At 43.4% G+C, this 22523-nt stretch overlaps 1 protein-coding gene across 1 annotated transcript in view; it reads left to right on the top strand.

The window, feature by feature from the left end:
• The window catches only part of REV3L (REV3 like, DNA directed polymerase zeta catalytic subunit), a 291259-nt gene extending 270923 nt beyond the window's left edge, over positions 1 to 20336 (top strand). The window contains exons 29-32 of the mRNA XM_069726145.1: positions 2727 to 2917; positions 3401 to 3647; positions 16375 to 16593; positions 19173 to 20336. Of these exons, the coding sequence (XP_069582246.1) occupies positions 2727 to 2917; positions 3401 to 3647; positions 16375 to 16593; positions 19173 to 19313 (798 nt within the window). The 3' untranslated portion in view covers positions 19314 to 20336. The remainder of the gene's footprint in view (positions 1 to 2726; positions 2918 to 3400; positions 3648 to 16374; positions 16594 to 19172) is intronic.
• The last annotated feature ends 2187 nt before the right edge of the window (positions 20337 to 22523 follow it).

The raw sequence follows: 22523 nt of genomic DNA, 5'->3' as shown, positions 1-22523 counted from the left end.
TTCCAGATTTTTGTCTTGTAGAAAAAAAATCATCACAAGAAGAATAGTTTCAGAACTTTTTCAACATATATTGTCACAATCTGTACAATTAAATTGAAAAATAAACTGAAATTTTAAGAAATAAAATGTGATTTCATAAATATGCACACCCTCAAACTAATATTTTGTTGGCATGCTTTTTTGATGACATCATTCAGTGTTTTGGGGTAGAAGTCTATCAGCATGTCACAGCCAGAATTTGCAATCTTTGCCCACTCTTCCTTGTAGTAATGCTCCAAATCTGTCAGATTGCAATGGCATCTGTACAGCTCTCTTCAGGTTAAATCACAGATTTTCAACTGGACTCAGTTATGGACTCTGGCTGGGCCATTCCAAAACTCTGATTGTCTTCTTCTGGCAAATCACTTCTTTTGTTGATTTTGAGGTTTGCTTAGGGTCATTGTCATGTGGAAAGGTTAAATTAATCTTCAGCTTTTTAACAGAGGCTTGAAGGTTTTGTTGTAAAATTGACTGATATTTGGAACTGTTTATAATTTCCTCCACCTTAACTAGAACTCCAATTCAAACTGTTGAAAAACAGCCCCAAAGCATAATACTGCCTCCACCATGCTTCACTGTTGGCATAGTATTCTTGTGATGATGCAATGTTGGCTTGTGTCAAATATATCTTTTGGAAATATGGCAAAAAAAATCAAACTTGGTCTCATCAGACCAAAACATGTTTTTCCACATACTTTGCCAGACTTGGTATAGATTTTTGGCAATAAATAGCCGAGCTTGGATGTTTATTTTTTTTTTTTTAAAGAAAATGCTTCCATTTTGCCACTCTACCTCACAGGCCAGACATATGAAGATTATAAAGAGATTGTTGTCACAAGCAGTAATTGCCAGAATTTCATGCAGCTCTGTTAATGTTCCTGTAGGCCTCTATTCTTGCGTTTTCATTATTTTTGAGTGACGTTCAATTCTACTTTGTCACCGCTGTACCAAATTTAAGCCAGTTCCTGATGATCACTACGTTCCATGGTATAACTAATGCCCTGGGAAAAATGTTTGGACGCTTCTCCTTACTAATGGCCTACAACACAGCAGAGGGAATCCAATCAATTTTATTGACAAGAAAGCATACATAACATTGTTACCAATATACCATTGAATAATAACTTGTTCATAATTACAGATTAAGCATTTACATTACTGTTATGCAATTAATTGTATCAACAACTTTCCATATATCCATCTCTAACTCAGTTTTATTAATTATATTTATAAATGAGAACAAAAACCCCTCCCTCCAATAACACACCGGACCAAACTATATTCATAGTGCATTACATCCAATATACCCTAACTTGACTGACACACAATAGTCGCTTCTATTTACTATGCCCACTGACTACCCCTATATCCAAAACCTGAAAATATTGCATCCCTCTTCCCTGGAACCACTAGCTGCTATATCCTATCTCTCACCAGAGCCCCAGACAGTAGGCCCGACATATTTAACTATGGTCCACATATATTTTCAAATTTTGTTATTGCTTTTATTTTTCTATAAGCCCCCTTTTCCATCCAAATGTTCTCATTTATCCTGTTTATTAGTGCATTGACTGATGGAGGTTGGACATCTGATCAATGTGACGCAATCAGTTTGCGAGCCTGGTATAATGTTCGCAATAACCCAATGGCCAGTGGAGATTCAAAGTCCGTCGACTCTCCCAAATAGCCCAGCACATACACCTTTGGGTCTGCCTGAAGTTGCTCTCCAAACACCTTTGGATTAGAGCTGACGTGCTTTTCCAATGTGAACCCAGTTTACTGCATTCCCAGAACATGTACATTAAATGTGCATCCTCTGCTCCACATCTAGGACAGACTGCATCTGATCGGACCCCTATCTTAAAAAGGAAGCTCGGCGATCTATACACCCTGTGTATGAGATATATCTGCGAGGGTCTCTGAGACTCTCACTGGGGACAGTCTGGGAACCTGCTCCAATACCTCTTTCTATTGTTCTACTTTGATCTGTCCCACATCTGATTCCCACCTTAACCGTGCTGTCCAAGCATGGCCATCAGCACCATACTGCAACATCTGCTGATATTTTCTAGAGATTAGACCAGTTGTATACTTTGCCAATGCTAACGGCTCAAGTGCAAAGCTTTTTTGAATTTCAGATGCAGTAGCACCAAACTGGGACCGAAACCCGTTCCTCAGTTGTAGGTATTGAAAGTAATAAACCCATATTCTTCTTGGAGTTTATTGATGCTTTTCAGTGTTCTGTTTTCTAGTATATAGTCTATAGGTTGTATTCATTTCAGCTCCCACCCTCTTGGACATTGGTTTTTGCTGTAAAATGCAACTAATGTCAGGAAAATGTCACTAGAACAGCTAAGCTTTGTATAGGATAATCCGAATCCCTGTAAATGAAGGCAGCTGTGTACTGACTACTATTTACCATGAGATTGAATGTGATTTTTGTATCATTTTGAACACAACCACATCCCCAATTATAAGAAATTATTTTGTTTGTTTTTTTCAATTGAAATGTACAGATTATGGGTGACATTTGAAGGTGGAAAAAAGTTCTGAAATTATTCTTTTTATGAAAGACTGCCATTTCAACAGCGGTGTATAGTCATTTTATACCCATTGTAAGTAATGACTGCTTTGTCCAGTGGCTGCTTTTCCAATGTTCCATTTTTCGTCTTTCTGTATACTTCCAGATACTGGAGCGTTCTATTAAGCTGCTGTTTGAAACAAGAGATATAAGTCAAATAAAGCAGTATGTCCAGAGGCAATGTATGAAGCTTTTGCAGGGAAAGGCCAGCATGCAGGATCTTACCTTTGCCAAGGAATACAGAGGAAGCGGTACTTACAGACCAGGAGCTTGTGTGCCGGCACTGGAACTGACCAGGTGAGAGATCGGAGACCATCCATATGATTACACACGGGGGCATCACCTCTGTAAGCCTCAGCAATTTCTCTAACTACTTTCTCTTCCTATTTTCATAAGCTTTTATAGGCAGAGGATGTAATTTGATCCCTCAGTGAAGACAGATTTGAGCAGTTATTGAGTGAATAATCCGTGCAGGGAGAATTAGTGGGGAAAGACGTCTTTTTCTGCAATACTTTATATTGCAAAGTATCTTATCTTCATTTGTACTGTTTATGCATGGAAACAAAGTGTGTAGTTACTAGTTAAGATTTCTGTAAATATTATCAAGTTGTGACTGGCATTTCTAGTGGCATAAATGATACCTGGATGTGTATTAAAGAGCACAGATATTTTCCTGTCCTACAGACACCATTGACTAGAATCAGGGAGCTGCACGTTTCTTACATGGGTCACAGCTACGTTGAACAGTAGAAAACTCACCTCAGCTGTTCTTGTTCACAGGAAAATGGTAGCATATGACCGTCGCTCTGAACCTCGTGTCGGAGAAAGAGTGCCCTATGTCATAGTGTATGGTACACCTGGAGTACCCCTTATCCAGCTTGTGAGACGGCCTATTGATGTCCTCCAAGACCATAACCTGAGACTAAATGCAACCTACTACATCACTAAGCAGATTCTACCACCACTAAACCGAGTCTTTTCTCTCATTGGAGTGGATGTATTCAATTGGTACGATGAATTACCAAGGGTAAGTACACAGTGGTTTCTTGTATGTGCTTTTATTACAAGTTCTTAAATATATTTTGTATTTATCGTTAAAGAAAAGCCTTGTTGGAAGGACTAGAAGTCTGAGAGGAGCCTTACTGTCTTGTTCCATACTGTACGACATCTACTATATAAAGCTGAATGTGTGTGTGTGTGTGTGTGTGTGTGTGTGTGTGTATGTCCGGGATTGGCATCTGCACCGTCGCAGCTACAGCCACAAAATTTTGAAGACACAAAAGAGAATAGTAAAACCAAAAACACTCAGTTTGAAAAAATGTTGCAGTAATCCGCAAGTGCTAGTAAAAGATGTAAAAAACAGGGTATTTGGTTGATACGTTTTTTGCAAAAAATGTATACTAAGCTGCTCTACCAATCTTCACGGTATACCCTTATCAGAGCAGTCCTAACTAATGTATGCAATCCCTATCTGATGTATTTAAAAACCTGATCATCTGTATATAACCTGTGTGAACAGGGTTCAGAGAGGAAAAATCCATGTGTGCATACAGGGTAGAACAGCTTTTGTGCAGATAGCCCAAGAGGAGTGGTGGAACTCCCCAGTCTTGTAGACACAAGAGAACAATTATGGAAACAGGAACACATGGGCTACTTGCACAGTGAACAAGTCTGTATGATCATGTTCACACACCACCAAGAAACCTGAAGACACAAAAGAGAATAGTAAAACCAAAAACACTCAGTTTGAAAAAATGTTGCAGTAATCCGCAAGTGCTAGTAAAAGATGTAAAAAACAGGGTATTTGGTTGATACGTTTTTTGCAAAAAATGTATACTAAGCTGCTCTACCAATCTTCACGGTATACCCTTATCAGAGCAGTCCTAACTAATGTATGCAATCCCTATCTGATGTATTTAAAAACCTGATCATCTGTATATAACCTGTGTGAACAGGGTTCAGAGAGGAAAAATCCATGTGTGCATACAGGGTAGAACAAATAATAAGGGTATACCGTGAAGATTGGTAGAGCAGCTTAGTATACATTTTTTGCAAAAAACGTATCAACCAAATACCCTGTTTTTTACATCTTTTACTAGCACTTGCGGATTACTGCAACATTTTTTCAAACTGAGTGTTTTTGGTTTTACTATTCTCTTTTGTGTCTTCAGGTTTCTTGGTGGTGTGTGAACATGATCATACAGACTTGTTCACTGTGCAAGTAGCCCATGTGTTCCTGTAGCCACAAAATTTTGCACAGTCACACGTCTGGACCCCGAGAGCGTCATAGGCTATATTGTGAGGAGAAATTTTAACCCCGCGTGTTTCAATTCACCAAACAATTTTGCCCCTATCTACATAATGGGGAAAAAAGTGAAAGGAAAAGTGTTGGAGGCGTCGCAGCTACAGCCACAAAATTTTGCACAGTCACACGTCTGGACCCCGAGAGCGTCATAGGCTATACTGTGAGGTGAGATTTTAACCCCGCGCTTTCCAATTCACCAAACAATTTTGCCCCTATCTACATAATGGGGAAAAAAGTGAAAGGAAAAGTGTTGGAGGCGTCGCAGCTACAGCCACAAAATTTTGCACAGTCACACGTCTGGACCCTGAGAGCATCATAGGCTACGTTGTGAGGTGAAATTTTAACCCCGTGCTTTCCAATTCACCAAACAATTTTGCCCCTATCTACATAATGGGGAAAAAGTGAAAGGAAAAGTGTTGGAGGCAAATTTACAGCTGCCAGATGTGAACAAGGGGGACTTAAAGAATGACAGCGATGGCGCAAAAGAGTATATACCGTACAGTTGCTAAGGTGGGGCCCCGACATGAGATACTCACCACACATGGGGATATGAACACACACACAAAATGCGCCACACACTACCACGTGCTTGAACACATATACCACCCTCAGCACACATTTCACCACACATACACCAACCTCGCCACATAAAAGTCGAAACACAAAAGTCGCCGCTCAAATCTCGCCACACGCAAAACTTGCACACGCGGAAAAATTGCCACATGCACAAAATTTGCAACAAATGCAAAAGTTGCCTCACACAAAACTTACACATACTCAAAAGGCACCAGACATAAAACTCACCACGCGCAAAACTCGCCATGCGCAAAACTTGCTGCACACAACTTGCTACACTAACCTGTTACATGCAACTCGACACACAAAAAGTTGCTACACGCATGTTGCCACAAAAAACTCATCTCACAAAAGTCGCTACATGCATGTCCCCACACACAACCCAACACACACACAACTTGACAAACGAAACTCGCCCTAAAACACACACAAGTCTGGTATTAGCCTTCAAAAATAAAAATCTGATTAATAAGCAGACAAACTACAAGAGCAACAAATGTACCATATAGGAAATACAGCAGCTGTCAGTCACATGACCTGTCTATTATGTGTATGTGTGAGCTAATATATACTGCCAGGGGGAGGGCTTCCTGTTGGCTGGGGATTTTTCTCCTTCGCCTCATTGGGGGACACAGGACTGTGGGTGTATGCTTCTGCCGCCGGGAGGCTGACACTAAGTAAACTTGAAAAAAAAAAGTTAGCTCCTCCTCCATCGTATACACCCTGACACTGGCTACCAGAGACTCCAGTTTTATGCTTAGTGTCTCAAGGAGGCACATCTCTGGGTCCTGGATCGTGGACCCGATTTTTCAACACCTTTGGATTGAAGGGGCGACGGACCCTTTTGAGGGTCCGATCTCCCCAAACCATCAACGGGCAAGTACGTGCGATATTTCTCCACGTATCCTTTCCCGCTACGTGGGATTATTCACCGGACTTAGCCCTGACCACCCTGAGGTACATAGACTCCAGGCTGTACAGGTGCCCGTGAGTTGTCCGTGTGTTCCCCCTGATTTCTACACCCCTGTGGGTGTTAGCTGGGGTGGTGACGGTCCCTCTCCTTATCCTGGGGATAATGGAGATAGGGTTCCTGCACCGTCATTTTTTCTACCCCTCGTTGAGGGATCTAGTGGCGGGGACGTCGAATCTAACAGTCGGCGTCTATCCAGTGGATTCTTTGTCCACTGGTTTGTGCTGGAAGGATATGTCCACTTACGAACCAGCGACGCTGCATCGTGGTCCGGCGGTGCACGGTGTTTGGAGCAGCGCTGCAGGTACGGCGCCGCTATCCCCCCATAGGCTTCGGACCTGCCTGGCTGCTTCTCCTCATGGGGCAACTTCCTGGAGCCGGGACTTCCGGCCTTCGGACCGCGCTGTGAGGCTCCGCCCCCTCCGGCGCGTCATTTCCGGTTCCGGCTCTCCGTGCCCTACAGGAGGGAAAATTGAAGCCCCGGCTTTGGGCCTGCTCCAGGCCGCAGCATCTCTGGCGGTCCCTCCCCCTTAGGCCTGCTGTACATTTAAGACAGCGTTTGTTGGGCCTCACATCGTGCCTTTAGGATCCATCTCGGTACTCGTGGGGACACAGGACTGGGGTAAGTGCTTCTTCCTGCATCTGGCTGAAGCATTCTTTTTTGTCCCAGTCTCTGGCCCTGGGTATAGCATTTTGGATCGTTATGTCTAGAAAGGTTAAGACTCACACGGTTCTTTTTTCCAGTTGTGTATCTTGTAGTACCCTTTTTCCGCACGCCCAAAGTAGTCGCCTATGTGAGGCCTGTGACGCTGAATGTGTCCAGGAGCCCCCCCCTGCCAGTCCTCCAGTAGTCTCTCCAGCTTCGGTCCCTCAGGCAGACGCTGTGGTTGCCCCACCGGAATGGGTCACGTCCTTGTCACAATCCATGGCGTCCCTTACTGAAGCAATCAAATCTCTGCAGACCCCGGCGGTCGGGACCGATAATCCACCTGTCTCAGGGAGGGCCTCGGGATCTCAGGAGTCTTCGGCCTGCAGGGGCCGCGCTCTCACTCGACAGACGCATGGAAAGCGGATTCGCAAAGCGTCTCCCAGGCACTCGGGTGCTTCCGCATCTTGGAGTTCCGTATCTCGCTCTCCTTCCCCTGCAGAAAGCGGTGAAGTTGAGACTGACTACGAGTCGGAAGGGTCTCTTAATTTTGATAAACCTGGATTTCAGGAGTCAGTAGACAGCCTAATTGAAGCTGTCAATCAGTCTTTGGGGATAGAGGACGAGCTCGTCTCTGCCTCCGATCATAAGGTCTCGTTTAAGCGGACTAAACGGGCCCATAGGGTTTTTTCCTCTCATCCTGAGTTCGAGGACCTGATTTGTCGCAATCGGGAGCACCCGGACAAACGCTTTTCAGGGCAAAGAGCTCTGAAGGCTAGGTATCCCTTTGCTTCGGAACTTTGTAGCGATTGGGCAGAAAATCCTTCTGTAGATCCTCCAGTGTCCCGTTTAGCCTCTAACACGTTGCTATCTCTCCCTAATGGATCATCAATTAAGGATCCTACGGATTGTCTTATAAAGAGCTTGGCTCGTTCCGTCTTTGAGGCCTCAAGCTCAGCACTTTTTCCTTCCTTTGCAGCAACTTGGGTTGCCAGGGCTATGGTTTCTTGGTCAGACTCTTTATCTAAGGCTCTCCAAGAAGGTAATGTGTCAGCAGAATTGGCTGAAATGTCGTCTCAGGTAGCTATGGCCGGTAGCTATCTGATTAACGCATCTCTGGACGCGGCAGATTGTGCTTCTTCGGCTGCGTCTAATGCTATTGCCATCAGAAGGGCCCTTTGGTTAAGGTCCTGGCGGGCTGATTCTACCTCTAAAAAAAATCTTACATCCCTGCCGTATCAGGGTGGTCGTTTGTTCGGAGAAAAGCTGGATCAGCTCATTTCTGACTCCACAGGAGGGAAACGTAAGTTTCTTCCTCAGCAGAGGGCTAGACAGCCTTTTCGGCGCCAATTCCAGGCCCGTTTCAGATCTTTTCGCTATGTCAGATGGGCCCCAGCAGCAGGTTCTCCTGCGCAGGGTCAGCCCAAGCAGGACCGAGACGGTCGGACCCCTTATACAGCCAGCCAGGGGGGAAGAATGCGTCCCCAGTCCTCTAGATCCAGAGGTTCTAGGACGCAAAGATTTTCGGCCAAGTGACTGGAGGCCTCTTCCGGACGTCTCCAAAAAAGTAGGCGGACGTCTACTTTTATTTCGCCAGGTCTGGTGTCAGGTAATCCAAGACCAGTGGGTAGCAGAGCTCGTATCTTCAGGTTACAAGATAGAGCTGGTTCAGCTGCCTCCTCCCCGGTTCTTCCCATCCCGTCTTCCCAGGTGCAAATCTCTTCGTCAAAGCCTGTTCAATTCCATAGAGTCTCTCCGTATCAGCGGTGTCATTTCTCCTGTTCCAAAGGAAGAAAGGTTTCAGGGCTTTTATTCCAATCTTTTTGTAGTCCCCAAAAAGGATGGAGCAGTGAGGCCTATCCTAGATCTCAAGCTCTTAAACAGGTTTGTCCGCGTTCGTCACTTTCGGATGGAGTCTCTACGGTCGGTCATCGCTTCTCTGGAAAAGGGAGAATTTTTGGCCTCAGTAGACATTCAGGATGCTTATCTTCATATTCCCATCTTTCCGCTCCATCAAAGATTTCTCCGGTTTGCCGTAAACAATCTACTCTTCCAGTTCACGGCATTACCTTTCGGACTGGCCTCCGCTCCCAGGGTGTTCACAAAAGTCATGTCGACTGTGGTGTCCATTCTGCACTCCCGAGGTATAGTCGTCTTGCCATACCTAGACGATCTGCTGATCAAGGGACCGACATTTCTATCTTGCAGGGAAAATGTCGGCATCACTCTGGACACCCTTTCCCGTCTAGGTTGGGTGGTAAATTTAAAGAAGTCTTCCCTACAGCCGTCTCGAAAAATCTCTTTTTTAGGCATGATCTTCGACACCTCTCAAGCCCTAACTATCCTTCCCCAGGACAAGGTCTTAGCCCTTCGGCGGGAAGTGAAGAATCTTCTACAACCATACCCTCATACGATTCGGTCCGGGATGAGGGTGTTAGGAAAGATGGTGGCAACCATAGACGCGGTTCCGTTTGCACAGTTTCATCTTCGACCCCTCCAGCGTGCAATCCTATCAGTATGGAACAGAAATCCTCTCTCTCTCAACCGCAAATTTCAGTTGTCTTTCCAGACCAAGCAGGCTCTCGCTTGGTGGCTAAACAGCTCATCTCTACTCAGGGGAAAGCCTTTTCCCCCAACCAATTGGCTAGTGGTCACAACAGATGCCAGTCTCCTGGGTTGGGGAGCAGTGTTCTTCCATCATACAGCTCAGGGACGCTGGTCTCCTCAGGAATCAGATATCCCCATCAATATCTTAGAGATTCGAGCAGTCCGGCTAGCCTTGTTGCGTTTCCACCACCTTCTGGCGGGTCGCCCTGTCCGAATTCAATCGGACAACGCAACGGCGGTAGCCTACATAAATCACCAGGGGGGCACCCAGCAAGGCAGCCATGAAGGAGGTAAAACAGATTCTACTCTGGGCGGAGAGAAATCACTCTGTGATCTCGGCGGTCCACATTCCGGGCGAAGAAAACTGGGCGGCAGATTTCTTAAGCCGTCAGGGCCTAGCCTCCGGGGAATGGTCTCTCCATCCCGAGGTTTTTCTGCAGATATGCCATCTTTGGGGAACTCCAGACGTGGATCTAATGGCATCCAAGTTGAATGCCAAGGTGCCCAGTTTTGTCTCTCGGTACCGAGATCCCCAGGCTATCGCTGTGGATGCGCTGGTACTGTCTTGAAACCAATTTTGTCTCGCTTATCTGTTCCCTCCTCTGGCACTGCTCCCGAGAGTAATCAAGAAGATCAAATCAGAGAGAGTGCCGGCCATCCTGATAGCTCCGGATTGGCCACGACGGACCTGGTATGCAGACCTGGTACAACTTCTCGCCGGGGCTCCTTGGCGGCTCCCCGATCGGCCGGATCTTCTATCTCAAGGGCCGATCTACCACCAGAACTCAGAGGTCCTACGTTTGACGGCCTGGCCGTTGAATCTTGGGTTTTAACTCAGGCTGGGTTTTCTCAAGAAGTGGCTGATACCATGATCAGTGCACGTAAGTCCGTCTCGACCAGGATTTATTATCACACTTGGAAGGTGTTTCTTTCCTGGTGTAGAGAGCGCGGGCTGCCTCCTCTGCGTTTTTCCGTTCCAAACATTCTAGCCTTCCTTCAAGCAGGCCTGGTTTCTGGGCTTGCTCCTAGTACTCTTAAAAGGCAGGTTTCGGCTTTATCAGTTCTTTTTCAGCGCAAGATTGCTCCTAATCGTCAAGTCAGGACTTTTTTTTCAGGGAGTCGCTCATAAGGTCCCTCCTTATAAGACTCCTTTGGAAACTTGGGACCTTAATCTGGTCTTAAGGGCTTTACAGGACGCTCCTTTTGAGCCTCTTCAAGAGGTTTCTTTGATGTTTCTTTCTTGGAAAGTCGTATTTTTAGTGGCCATAACGTCCATAAGACGGGTATCGGAGCTGGCAGCCCGTTCTTGTCGTCCTCCCTTTTTGCGTTTTCATCAGGACAAGGTGGTGCGCAGACCATCACCGTCCTTTTTGCCGAAAGTTGTTTCATCTTTTCATATCAATGAAGATATTGTTCTGCCCTCTTTTTGTCCGGCACCTGCGCACCGTGAAGAAAAAGCTCTCCATACGTTGGATCTGGTGAGGGCTCTGAGGAGGTACGTTTCCCGTACGGCTCCTTTTCGCCAGACAGATGCTCTGTTTGTCCTTCCGCAGGGTCGCAGGAAGGGATGCGCGGCTTCAAAATCTACCTTGGCCAGGTAGATAAGGGCGACCATTCAGGAGGCTTATCGCTCCATGGGCATGACGGTTCCGGCCGGAATCAAGGCTCATTCGACTAGAGCGGTAGGGGCTTCCTGGGCCGTTCGGCACCAGGCCTCAGCAGAGCAGGTTTGCAAGGCTGCGACCTGGTCTAGTCTGCACACATTTGTTTCTGTATTTATGCTGTTATACTATTTTTTGTGTTTTTGTTTTCCTACTGCTTTTTGCACCAAACTGGAGTCTCTGGTAGCCAGTGTCAGGGTGTATACGATGGAGGAGGAGCTAACTTTTTTTTTTCAAGTTTACTTAGTGTCAGCCTCCTGGCGGCAGAAGCATACACCCACAGTCCTGTGTCCCCCAATGAGCGTCTCGGAGAAAAGGATTTTACGGTGAGTAACACAAAAATCCCTATATCAGGCTGCCAATTTATCTTACAAATACTGAGGTAAAAATACTGAGCAAATAACGTGTTAACGAGGTCTAATACAAGAGATCACACAGGTATATACTATATACAGGGGAGATGACACACAGATATATATTATATACAGGAGAGATAACACACAGGTATATACTATATAGAGGAGGAGATGGCATACAGGTACATACTATATACAGGAGGAGATGACATACAGGTATATACTAAATACAGGAGGAGATGACACACAGGTATATACTATATACAGGAGCAGATTACCTACAGGTATATACTATATACAGGAGGAGATGACATACAGGTATATGCTATATATAGAAGATGACATACAGGTATATACTATATACAGGAGGAGATGACACACAGATATATACTATATACAGGGGAGATGACACACAGGTATATACTATATACAGGAGGAGATGACATACAGGTGTATACTATATATAGAAGGAGATGACATACAGGTATATACTATATATAGGAGGAGATGACATACAGGTATATACTATATATAGGAGGAGATGACATACAGGTATATACTATATACAGGGGAGATGACACACAGCAGGTATATACTATATACAGGGGAGATGACATACAGGTATATACTATATACAGGAGATGACATACAGGTGTATACTATATATAAGGGAGATGACAAACATGTATATACTGAGGTGAAAATGAAAAGGTGTGAGTGCAAAATGAGAGGAGTGAGGGAAAATAGTGTAGTGATCGGAAAATGACAGATGTGAGGTCGAAATGACAAGTGTTAGGGGGGAATAAGAGGAGTGAGGGAGAAAATGAGACTTGTGAGGGAGAAAATGAGAGATGTGAGGGGGAAAATGAGAGGCGTGATGGGAAAATAAGAGAAGTGACGTGCTATAACTAACCACAGATATTTACTATGCCCAGGCAACGCCGGGCTCTTCAGCTAGTCTACTATATGAAGCTGAATGTGTGTATGTGTGTGTGTGTGTGTATGTGTGTGTGTGTGTGTATGTCCGGGATTGGCATCTGCACCGTCGCAGCTACAGCCACAAAATTTTGCACAGTCACACGTCTGGACCCCGAGAGCGTCATAGGCTATGTTGTGAGGCGAAATTTTAACCCCGCGCGTTCCAATTCACCAAACAATTTTGCCCCTATCTACATAATGGGGAAAAAAGTGAAAGGAAAAGTGTTGGAAGCATCGCAGCTACAGCAACAAAATTTTGCACAGTCACACGTCTGGACCCTGAGAGCGTCATAGGGGCAAAATTGTTTGATGAATTGGAAAGCGCGGGGTTAAAATTTCACCTCACAACGTAGCCTATCTACATAATGGGGAAAAAAGTGAAAGGAAAAGTGTTGGAGGCGTCGCAGCTACAGAAACAAAATTTTGCACAGTCACACGTCTGCACCCTGAGAGCGTCATAGGCTATGTTGTGAGGTGAAATTTTAACCCCGCGCTTTCCAATTCACCAAACAATTTTGCCCCTATCTACATAATGGGGGAAAAAAGTGAAAGGAAAAGTGTTGGAGGCGTCGCAGCTACAGAAATAAAATTTTGCACAGTCACACGTCTGGACCCTGAGAGCGTCATAGGCTATGTTGTGAGGTGAAATTTTAACCCCGCGCGTTCCAATTCACCAAACAATTTTGCCCCTATCTACATAATAGGGAAAAGTGAAAGGAAAAGTGTTGGAGGCAAATTGACAGCTGCCAGATGTGAACAAGGGGGACTTAAAGAATGAGAGCGATGGCGCCAAAGAGTATATACCGATCAGTTGCTAAGGTGGGGCCCCGACATGAGATACTCACCACACATGGGGATATGAACACACACACACAAAATGCGCCACACACTACCACGTGCTTGAACACATATACCACCCTCAGCACACATTTCACCACACATACACCAACCTCACCACATAAAAGTCGAAACACAAAAGTCGCTGCTCAAAACTCACCACGCGCAAAACTCGCCACATGCAAAAACTAGGCTCACGCAAAACTCGCCACAAGTGCAAAACTCACCTCATGGAAAACTCGCCACACGCAAAATTTGCACACGCGGAAAAATTGCCACATGAACAAAATTTGCAACACATGCAAAAGTTGCCTCACACAAAACTTGCACACAGGTATATACTATATACAGGAGGAGATGACATACAGGTATATGCTATATATAGAAGATGACATACAGGTATATAGTATATACAGGAGGAGATGACATACAGGTACATATATATACAGGAGGAGATGACACACAGATATATACTATATACAGGAGGAGATGACATACAGGTATATACTATATACAGGAGGAGATGAGACACAGGTATATACTATATACAGGAGCAGATTACCTACATGTATATACTACATACAGATGGAGATGACATACAGGTATATGCTATATATAGAAGATGACACACAGGTATATACTATATAGAGGAGGAGATGACATACAGGTACATATATATACAGGAGGAGATGACACACAGATATATATACTATATACAGGAGGAGATGACATACAGGTATATACTATATACAGGAGGAGATGACACACAGGTATATACTATATACAGGAGCAGATTACCTACAGGTATATACTGCATTTCACAAGAAACTCAAAAACCTTATAGTATGTTTGTGGCCAGGAGTACACTCGTATATCTCCCCCAGTACTATAGTCCAAATCCTCAGGACAATTCAGGGTGCTCCATAACATACACAACACCAGAGAACGAAGCAAAAGAATCCCAAATACCATGATCATAAAATCATACAAACTTTATTTAGATCAATAATCACAAATTGTCATGTAACATTACTGCAATAACAGGCATCTAGCCCAAACAGATAGAGTGTAGAGGAAACTAGTGGTATGCCTGGGGAATATGAGCCCCAGGGGGCTGCCTGCGGTATCTGAGGGAGCCGTCCTGATCTATGGGTAAGCCTATTGACGGTATATTAGTGTCCATTTTGTTTGATATGATGGCGCCTTGCATTTTATAATACTATGGACTCTGATAAAGAGATCTTTTTGATACTTTGTAACGGCTCTATGAGTTAATAATGTTATAGGTTGATTTATTATGGTTGTACCCTGGACTTTATATACTCCCTCATATTCCCCAGGCATACCACTAGTTTCCTCTACACTCTATCTGTTTGGGCTAGATGCCTGTTATTGCAGTAATGTTACATGACAATTTGTGATTATTGATCTAAATAAAGTTTGTATGATTTTATGATCATGGTATTTGGGATTCTTTTGCTTCGTTCTCTGGTGAGGTATATACTGCATACAGGAGGAGATGACATACAGGTGTATGCTATATATAGAAGATGACATACAGGTATATACTATATACAGGAGGAGATGACACACAGATATATACTATATACAGGGGAGATGACACACAGGTATATACTATATACAGGAGGAGATGACATACAGGTATATACTATATATAGGAGGAGATGACATACAGGTATATACTATATATAGGAGGAGATGACATACAGGTATATACTATATATAGGAGGAGATGACATACAGGTATATACTATATACAGGGGAGATGACACCCAGCAGGTATATACTATATACAGGGGAGATGACATACAGGTATATACTATATACAGGAGATGACATACAGGTGTATACTATATATAAGGGAGATGACAAACATGTATATACTGAGGTGAAAATGAAAAGGTGTGAGTGCAAAATGAGAGGAGTGAGGGAAAATAGTGTAGTGATCGGAAAATGACAGATGTGAGGTCGAAATGACAAGTGTTAGGCGGGAATGAGAGGAGTGAGGGAGAAAATGAGAGGTGTGAGGGAGAAAATGAGAGATGTGAGGGGGAAAATTAAAGATGTGATTGGGAAAATGAGAGGCGTGATGGGAAAATAAGAGAAGTGACGTGCTATAACTAACCACAGATATTTACTATGCCCAGGCAACGCCGGGCTCTTCAGCTAGTAGTGTAATATATCACACTGCCGCAACTTCACAAGAAATTCACAAATTTGTTTTCACTGACTGTATATCCTTTCATGGTCACCAAATGGTTTCTTATTGAGTATGTTTCCTGGGAAGGGCATCTTTTCTCATTAAATAAGTCTGCACACACACTAAATATCTCCACTTAAAGGTGCTGTCTTTGCATATGGTATTGGTGGCCTAGCCACATGATAGCTCATCAATAGTAGATAAGTGGGGTCTCACACTTGGCGCCCCACCAATTGGCTGTTATATGCTTTGGCGCCAGCCTGGTGGAATTACTTACAATGTGGCTGCTGAGCAAAGTGTAGCAGCCGCTAATGGATGTTGCCAGCTACTGCACCAACACTTTTATACAAAGAATAGGAGCTGCCCTGTAGTAGCCGATGACGCAGCCGCTGCTACGCTTTGATCAGAATAAGCACAGCTCCGTTCACAATGTTGACATCCGGCCAGCACTGGAGCAAATATCCGCTTATTGGTGGGGAAGCAGGGTGCCAGACCCCCACCGATCTGCTATACATGAGCTATCGTCATATTCGTCATCATTACCATATGCCCAGACAGCCCCTTTAACAGAAAACTGCATTTTGTTTCTTTTATCAGATCCAGAAGGCGTACTCTGCATACTCCACAATGAGAAATGAACTGGATACAAGGAAAGGCACAATCTCTCAGTATTTCACCACCTTGCATTGTCCTATTTGTGATGAACTGACACAGCATGGCATCTGTAGTAAATGTAGGAGTCAACCGCAGCATGTAGTAGTGATTCTCAATCAAGAAATCCGGGAATTGGAGTACAGACAAGACCAGTTAGCCAAGGTAATGATAGCAGACTATTATTTGGAATGTATTAATGCCAAGCTCTGTTACTCCCTGTAATAGTCCAATCTTCTATGCAGTCAGTTGGATTACTGAGCACATATTGATTTCAGCAGGACACGGACTGCCATGAAATGTGCTGCACATAAACAATTCATGTTTACAATTGGGTTGAGTTCTTGATCGAAGACAGTAAAATAGGCCACTATTAAAGGGAACAGATTATTATCAGAAACTTGTGTTGTGTGTAGTGATATTTCGGAAGTTTTAACCTGTGTGCCTGTAAAACAGTCCCCTGGGCTTCCCTGGAGACAGTGCACTTGCATACCACTATGGGTAAGCTATGCTGATCTGATTATGGAGATGTTGTGATTTATGCACTATGCACTTTATCGCCTATTTTTTACACACGTTTGGCTACCATGAAATTGTAGGATACTTGAATATAGTTTGTTCTCTGATATCCGATCAATATAGACCCCTTATTAATATGGTCCCAGGGTGTTTATAGGAATCCTGCTTTGTTCACCTTTGATTACGTTTTATATAATTATATATGTATTGTTCTCAAATAAATGTATATCATATTTTGAAGTCAGCACTCCTTTTTTCTGTCATACTCCCAAAGATGGTCTAGATTGGCACTGAAAGTCCGGAGTTTTATAACAAGGCAATTAATCATTGTATAGACTATAACCTCCATATCACTTTTTTTTAGAGTATACAGTGGGTACGGAAAGTATTCAGACCCCTTTAAATTTTTCCCTCTGTTTCATTGCAGCCATTTGGTAAATTCAAAAAGTTCATTTTGTTCACATTAATGTACACCCTGCACCACATCTTGACTGAAAAAAACAGAAATGCAGAAATTTTTGCAAATTTAATAAAAAAGGAAAAACTAAAATATCACATGGTCATAAGTATTCAGACCCTTTGCTCAGACACTCCTATTTAAGTCACCTGCTGTCCATGTCCTTGAGATCCTCCTTGAGATGGTTCTCCTTCATTGGAGTTCAGCTGTGTTTAATTAAACTGATAGGACTTGATTTGGAAAGGCGCACACCTGTCTATATAAGATCTCACAGTGCATGTCAGACCAAATGAGAATCATGAGGTCAAAGGAACTGGCCAAGGAGCTGAGAGACAGAATTGTGGCAAGGTACAGATCTGGCCAAGGTTCCAACAGAATTTCTGCAGTACTCAAGGTTCCTAAGAGCACAGTGGCCTCCATAATCCTTTCGTGGAAGATGTTTGGGACCACCAGAAGTCTTCATAGATCTGGCCATTCAGCCAAACTGAGCAATCGTGGGAGGAGAGCCTTGATGAGAGATGTAAAGAAGAACCCCCAAGATCACTGTGACTGAGCTCCAAGGATGCAGTAGGGAGACCTGAAAATGGCTATCCAGCAACATTCACCGTCCAACCTGACGGAACTGGAGAGGATCTGCAAGGAAGAATGGCAGAAGAGCCCCAAATCCAGGAGTGAAAAACTTGTTGCATCATTCCCAAGAAGACTTATGGATGTACTAGCTCAAAAGGGTGCTTCTACTCAATACTGAGCAAAGGGTCTGAATATTTATGACCATGTGATACTTCAGTTTTTCTTTTTTAATAAATTTGCAAAATTTCATTTTTTTAAAATTCCAGATTGGGTGCAGAGTGTACATTAATGAGAAAAAAAAGAAAAATTTAAAGGGGTCTGAATACTTTCCGTACCCACTGTATAAAGGCATATAATAACTTTATTCGAATAGGAACATGTAGAATTACAAAAGAGGGCAAATCTTGAAGGGCTGAGGGAGGTGTTTGAGTGCTGCACCAACATGGCAGCTGAAGTTAATCTATGAGTCAATCAAAGGACAGAGTAGGGGGATGCATTAAATATACAAAATATAAAATAACAGATATGTGGCTTCGTCTTGCAATGCACAGGAGAGCATGTACTGAACTGGTAGTGAGACTGGTTATTACTAGTGATGAGTGAGTGTACTCATTGCTCGGGTTTTCCCGAGCACGCTCGGGTGATCTCCGAGTATTTGTTAGTGTTCGGAGATTAAGTTTTCATCACGGCAGCTGAATGATTTTCATCTGTTAGCCAGGCTGAGTACATGTGGGGGTTGCCTGGTTGCTAGGGAATCCCCACATGTATTCAAGCTGGCTAATAGCTGTAAATCATTCAGCTGCTGTGATGAAAACTTAATCTCCGAACACTAACAAATACTCGGAGATCACACGAGCGTGCTCGGGAAAACCCGAGCAACAAGTACACTCGCTCATCACTAGTTATTAGATGACCCAGGTGCGAATAGTGACAGGTTCAAAAGATAAAGATGTAGCTGTGCAGGGATGAAACAAATTACACTACTATAAACGTTAATGTTTAAATGTTTATTTCACAAACCTTTCCCTGTTCCACAATTTTGGTAATCTACTATACCGATTTTTGTGCTGATGTGTGCTTTTCATAATTTCTCCATCTATTGTTTGTCTCCATTGAAATCCGCAAAATCTGAAAATGTGATGTGAAACTGTGCCAAGTGTCAGCACTGGAGCTCACAATATCAATATTTCCATTCTAGTTATGCAAGAATTGCACGGGCTGCTGTGACCAACAGATCCAATGCGTTTCTCTCAACTGTCCAGTACTTTTCAAGCTCTCCCGAGTGAGCCGGGAACTCTCCAAGGCTCCTTATCTACGTCAGCTCCTTGAGCAGTTTTGAATTGCGTTCAGAGGTGACCGGTGCTATTATCTCTGTGTTCTCACACTACAAACTATTGTGCATGGTGCTGTTTTGGATTGCATTGCGTTCATGATTTTTATGATTTGTTTCATATGACTATTATTCAGAGCAACACTCATCTCCATCAGTGCTGGGGGTTATCCTATGTATTGCTATCTTTCTACAATGTACAAAGTCTTTTTTCTCTTTCTTTTAACTTTGTATCATACAGTTTTATAACGCAGGTGATTGAACATGCCAGAGGAATCATTGTGTGAATGCGTTTCTTACAGTAGGCTTTGGTTACTTCCACAGCACGCTGCCTAGGAAGGAGCACTGGTCTCCACTAGCAGAACGCATTTCTCTTGATACATCAGTATCAGACCTCGGTTCAATTCTAGAGCGCCCACGTTCTTTCTAAGTTAAAGTGCAAAATACTTTGTAAATAGACCTTTTTTTACTTTTGAAACAACTAAGTAAAATAATGTGCAATGGGATTTTATACAGTTGGTCGGTGTTTGTCCTCCATGTTTTGCTCCACTCATAAGACATCTTTCTTTCTTTTTTTTATTTTGTAATTTTTGATCAGAATGTGCAAATTGTATTTCTGTGTTGCATTTCAGATTTGTCATTTTCTTATAAAAGAAGCAAAAGGAAAATAAAAAAATCTATATTGCTGTCTTGCTTTAGCTGTAATGGGGCATTGTGAGGAACTGTGCAAAGACCTTTTTTTTTGTTATATAACTGTGGGACTGTTGCAATACTTTAAATATAAGATTTATTCCATTTTTTGCTTGTTTTGTATAGACATTTCTATGGTTTCTAAATATGCTTATAATATTTTTCTTTCCTTATGTACAGTTAAATCTTATTTGCCATCATCCTGAACACAACCGTGTATTTAGATTATTTGTATAACTGTATAAAAAAAAGGAATTATGTGGTCAGTGTATCGTTTTCTAAACTGGAAATCGTTTGAAAAGTTAAAATTAAAACAATATTAAAAACTAATAAAATATAAAATATTGTCACTTTTTGTTTTTGAATGACATAAATGAAAAGTTAGAAAAAAATTGTTGATATCATTGTTTGGAAAAATGTTCAACTAATGGCATTTACATTCCTCAGTACTTAAAAACTGGGGAGAGGCATTAAAATACAAAATATAAAATAACAATGAGGAAAATAAAAGTTTGCACTCTATAATTTTTTGCTAATATTCTTTTACCTTGCTAATATTTAACCCTTTAATATTATTATTATTATTTATTATTATAGCGCCATTTATTCCATGGCGCTTTACATATGAGGAGGGGTATACATAATAAAAACAGGTACAATAATCTTGAACAATACAAGTCACAACTGGTACAGGAAGAGAGAGGACCCTGCCCGTGAGGGCTCACAATCTACAATGGATGGGTGAGGATAGAGATGGTCGTGCAGTGGTTTGGTCGATCGGTGGTTACTGCCGGAAGAGGTAGGTCTTCAGGTTCTTTTTGAAGGTTTCGATGGTAGGTGAGAGTCTGCTATGTTGCGGTAGAGAGTTCCAGAGTAGGGGTGATGCACCAGAGAAATCTTGTATGCGATTGTGGGAAGAGGAGATAAGAGGGGAGTAGAGAAGGAGATCTCGTGAGGATCGGAGGTTGCGTGCAGGAAAGTCCCAGGAGTCGAGGTCACAGATGTATGGAGGAGTGAGGTTGTGGATGGCTTTGTATGTCATGGTTAGGCTTTTGTACTGGAGTCTCTGGGTAATGGGGAGCCAGTGAAGGGATTGACAGAGGGGAGAGGCCGGGAAATAGCGGGGGGACAGGTGAATTAGTCGGGCAGCAGAGTTTTTAGAATAGATTGGAGGGGTGCGAGGGTGTTAGAGGGTGGAGGCCACAGAGCAGGAGGTTACAGTAGTCGAGGCGGGAGGTGATGAGGGCATGGACTAGGTTTTTGCAGATTCTTGGTTTAGGAATGTACGGATCCGTGAAATATTTTTGAGTTGAAGGTGGCAGGAAGTGGAAAAGGCTTGGATATGCGGTTTGAAGGAGAGATCAGTGTCAAGAATTACCCCGAGACAGTGACCTTGTGGGACTGGGGAGAGTGGGCAGCCGTTTAATGTAATGGATAGGTTCGTTGGGGGGGTCGTGTGAGATGGGGGAAAGACAATGAATTCTGTTTTGTCCATGTTAAGTTTTAGAAATCTAGCGGAGAAGAAGGATGAAATAGCGGATAGACATTGAGGGATTCTGGTTAGTAGGGTGGTGATATCTGGTCCAGAGATGTAGATCTGTGTGTCATCAGCATAGAGATGATACAGAAAACTGTGAGATTCTATGAGTTGTCCCAGGCCAAAAGTGTAAATGGAGAAGAGCAGGGGCCCTAGAACTGAACCTTGCGGGACTCCGACTGATAGGGGGCGAGGTGAGGATGTGGTGTGTGAATGGGAGACGCTGAATGTTCGGTCAGTTAGGTATGACGAGATCCAGGATAGGGCCAAGTCTGTGATGCCAAGGGATGAGAGGGTCTGTAGTAATAGGGAATGGTCCACTGTGTCAAAGGCAGAGGACAGGTCCAGGAGGAGGAGGATAGAGAAGTGTTGCTTGCTCTTGGCGTTTAATAGGTCATTGATGACCTTAGGGCAGTTTCAGTGGAGTGGTGTGACCAGAAGCCTGATTGTAAGCGGTCGAAAAGGGAGCAGGAAGATAGATGGGAGGACAGTTCAAGATGGACGTGTTGTTCCAGTAGTTTTGAGGCATAGGGGAGAAGTGATATAGGGCGATAGCTAGATACAGAGGATGGGTCAAGAGAGGGCTTTTTGAGGATAGGTGTGATTGAGGCATGTTTGAAGCTTGAGGGGAAAACAGTTGTTAGTGATAGGTTGAAGAGATGGGTTAGGGTTGGGATGAAGACTGTGGCGAGGTTTGGGATGAAGTGGGAAGGGATTGGGTCAAGTGCACAGGTGGTGAGATGCGATCTTGAAAGTAGAGTGGAGAGTCGATCATCTGTAATGGTGGAGAAGTTGGTTTTGGAGGTGGAGGGCTGAGTAGTTGGGAGGAAGGGCTCTGGCGGTTGTCGCGTAAAACTGTCTCTGATGTTCTCAATCTTCTGCTTGAAAAATGAGGCAAAGTCTTCAGCTGAGGTGAGTGGGGAGGGAGGAGGTGCTGGGGGACGGAGGAGAGATTTGAATGTGTTGAATAACTGTTTAGGGTTGTGAGACAG

The sequence above is a fragment of the Ranitomeya imitator genome, chromosome 5 (assembly GCF_032444005.1).
Source record: "Ranitomeya imitator isolate aRanImi1 chromosome 5, aRanImi1.pri, whole genome shotgun sequence".
In the NCBI taxonomy this organism is placed as follows: domain Eukaryota; kingdom Metazoa; phylum Chordata; class Amphibia; order Anura; family Dendrobatidae; genus Ranitomeya; species Ranitomeya imitator.
This window is presented reverse-complemented; position numbering and strand designations above follow the sequence as displayed.